This window comes from Bison bison, unplaced genomic scaffold (genome assembly GCF_000754665.1).
Source record: "Bison bison bison isolate TAMUID 2011002044 unplaced genomic scaffold, Bison_UMD1.0 scf7180017864213, whole genome shotgun sequence".
NCBI classification, from domain to species: domain Eukaryota; kingdom Metazoa; phylum Chordata; class Mammalia; order Artiodactyla; family Bovidae; genus Bison; species Bison bison.
The window spans coordinates 6,442,900-6,444,923 of NW_011494785.1; the positions used below are offsets into that span (position 1 = coordinate 6,442,900).

The 2,024-nt window shown below is 55.5% G+C and overlaps 1 protein-coding gene across 1 annotated transcript in view; it reads left to right on the forward strand.

Moving 5' to 3' along the window:
* MICALL1 (MICAL-like 1) overlaps window positions 1–2,024 on the forward strand; it is a 34,508-nt gene that overhangs the window by 19,470 nt on the left and 13,014 nt on the right. Inside the window, exons 7-8 of the mRNA XM_010845223.1 lie at window positions 1,139–1,196; window positions 1,884–2,020. Of these exons, the coding sequence (XP_010843525.1) occupies window positions 1,139–1,196; window positions 1,884–2,020 (195 nt within the window). The remainder of the gene's footprint in view (window positions 1–1,138; window positions 1,197–1,883; window positions 2,021–2,024) is intronic.

Here is a 2,024-nt window from a genome sequence, read left to right on the forward strand (position 1 = left end):
CAACAGCAATAATGAGGGGTAGTGGGTGGTGGTATGATCTGATGAAAGGAGATTCAGAGCTGAAACTTGAGGGGAGAAAAGGGGGTGCACAGAAAGAAGCAGTGGGGGGCAAGGAGGACCCTGTCGCATCCGCACACTCGGTGGCACTAGGGCCATGGGAGAAGACACAGCCTGACTTGAGTGGTTGCAGGGAAAACTGTGTCTTCAGGGGACAGTCAGGTTGCTAGCACCAGACTGAAGGGAGCATTCAGGATACCAGTGATTTATTTCACTGATGAAGGGTCCAGGGACTAGGAAGGAGTAGGAGACAGGAGTAAGGAATGTCTGGGGCCTGGATGACAGTGCCCAGTGTCAGTGCTTCTGCTCCTCGTTGTACTGGAGGCCCTAGTCAGCTGCAAAACACCAGAAAAAAGAATGAGAAAGAAAGAAAACGTTATTTTCAGGTAATAAAATTGTCTAATGAGAAAATATTAAAAGAATCACACAAGTATAAGATGAATGTACTCAATGTCACAGAATTGTGTACTTTATTTAAAAAGTTACATGCGCTGTGGAATCCTGTTCTACTTCATGTTATATTTATTTTACCCTTTTGTTTAACTGTGAGGTTTTTGGTAGACTTTTTTTTTTTTTGAGGAAATTGAAGTTGATTCTAAATTGTATTACATGAAGGAATAGAGAGTCAAACATTCCTAAGGGGGAAAAAAAAAACAGAGGAGCAGAGGCTACTGTGGAATTCACGGAGGACACTGGGGAGTCAGGGGAGGCTTTCAGGAGGAGGTGACCTCACGCTGAGTTGAGACAGTATTTCCTGTCCACTTTGGAGAAGTGTCAGAGGGGCACTTGGGTTCCCCCTCCTTAACTGAAATACACTCTCCAGGTGTCCTGGCCTTGTGGCTCTGACCTTCTCTACCTGTTACCTCTGGTGTTTTATCTAATCTCCCCGAGCGCTGGGCTGGGGAGGTGCAAGGGTGCAGGGGAAGTTGCCATGGCCACCTGGAGTCCACGACCTGCCGGGTGGGATGGAAGGGCACTCCTAGCTGAGGCAGGCACTGGGGTTGGCTCCCTGACTGTTCCACTCTACCACTTGGCTCACAGCCGCCCATGAAGGCCTGTCTCACTCTCCTCTCCCACCTAGGGAAGCCGCAAGAACCCCCCATCCCCAAGCCCAGAGGGACCCCCAAGCTGTCAGAGAGGTACGCTGGCTCCGAGGGCTTTCAGGGCCCTGGTGGGGTAGGGGGGGTGGGAATACCCCTTGGGGGTCTGGGTCGGCAATAAGGCCATGTGACCCACCAGCGCCCCCTCCCGCAAAGGGGGGGGTGCTCCTCTCTGGTGGGCAGGAGCCTGTGGCCACACCCCCTTCCTGTGTGGCTCCCCCGGGACCCTCTCCCCGTGGGCGGCAAGGCCTGGTAGCAGGCTGCCTCGGGGGTCCCTTAATCTCCCCAAGCCTCCACTGCGTCTGGAGTGTGGGAGGCCTAGGCCTCCTAGAGTAGTTTTAAGAGTCAGTAGCCCAGTATAGAAAGACCCAGCAAAGCTCCATTGTATGCCAGACTCAGAGCCTCCACCCCCTGGAACCCCATGTCACAGGCGAGGAACCTCGATTTCCAGTTCTTCTTTGGGAGCTGTGCTTTCCCTGAATGGTCCCTGGACAAGAGGGCAGGGGGTGGAGAGAGACAAAGAGAGGTAGAGGGAGGGGAAGAGAGAGGGCCCCCCACTCTTTCCATTTGGGCTTTGGGCCCAGACAGGCCCCACCAGGCTGGGGTGGGAGAGGGGAAGGGTGCCGTGTCTGACCCACCCGCTGTGGGATGCACTGTCCGGGGAGAGAAGGACGCTGCCCCTCCTTGCCTGCTCATGGGTTCTACCTCTTCTTGGCCTCCGTCCAGGACGCCAGCCCCCAGGAAAGACCCGCCGTGGATCACACTGGTGCAGGCAGAGCCAAAGAAGAAGCCAGCCCCCCTGCCCCCGAGCAGCAGCCCCGGGCCGCCGCCGGGCCAGGAAGGCAGGCAGGTGGAGAACGGGGGTGT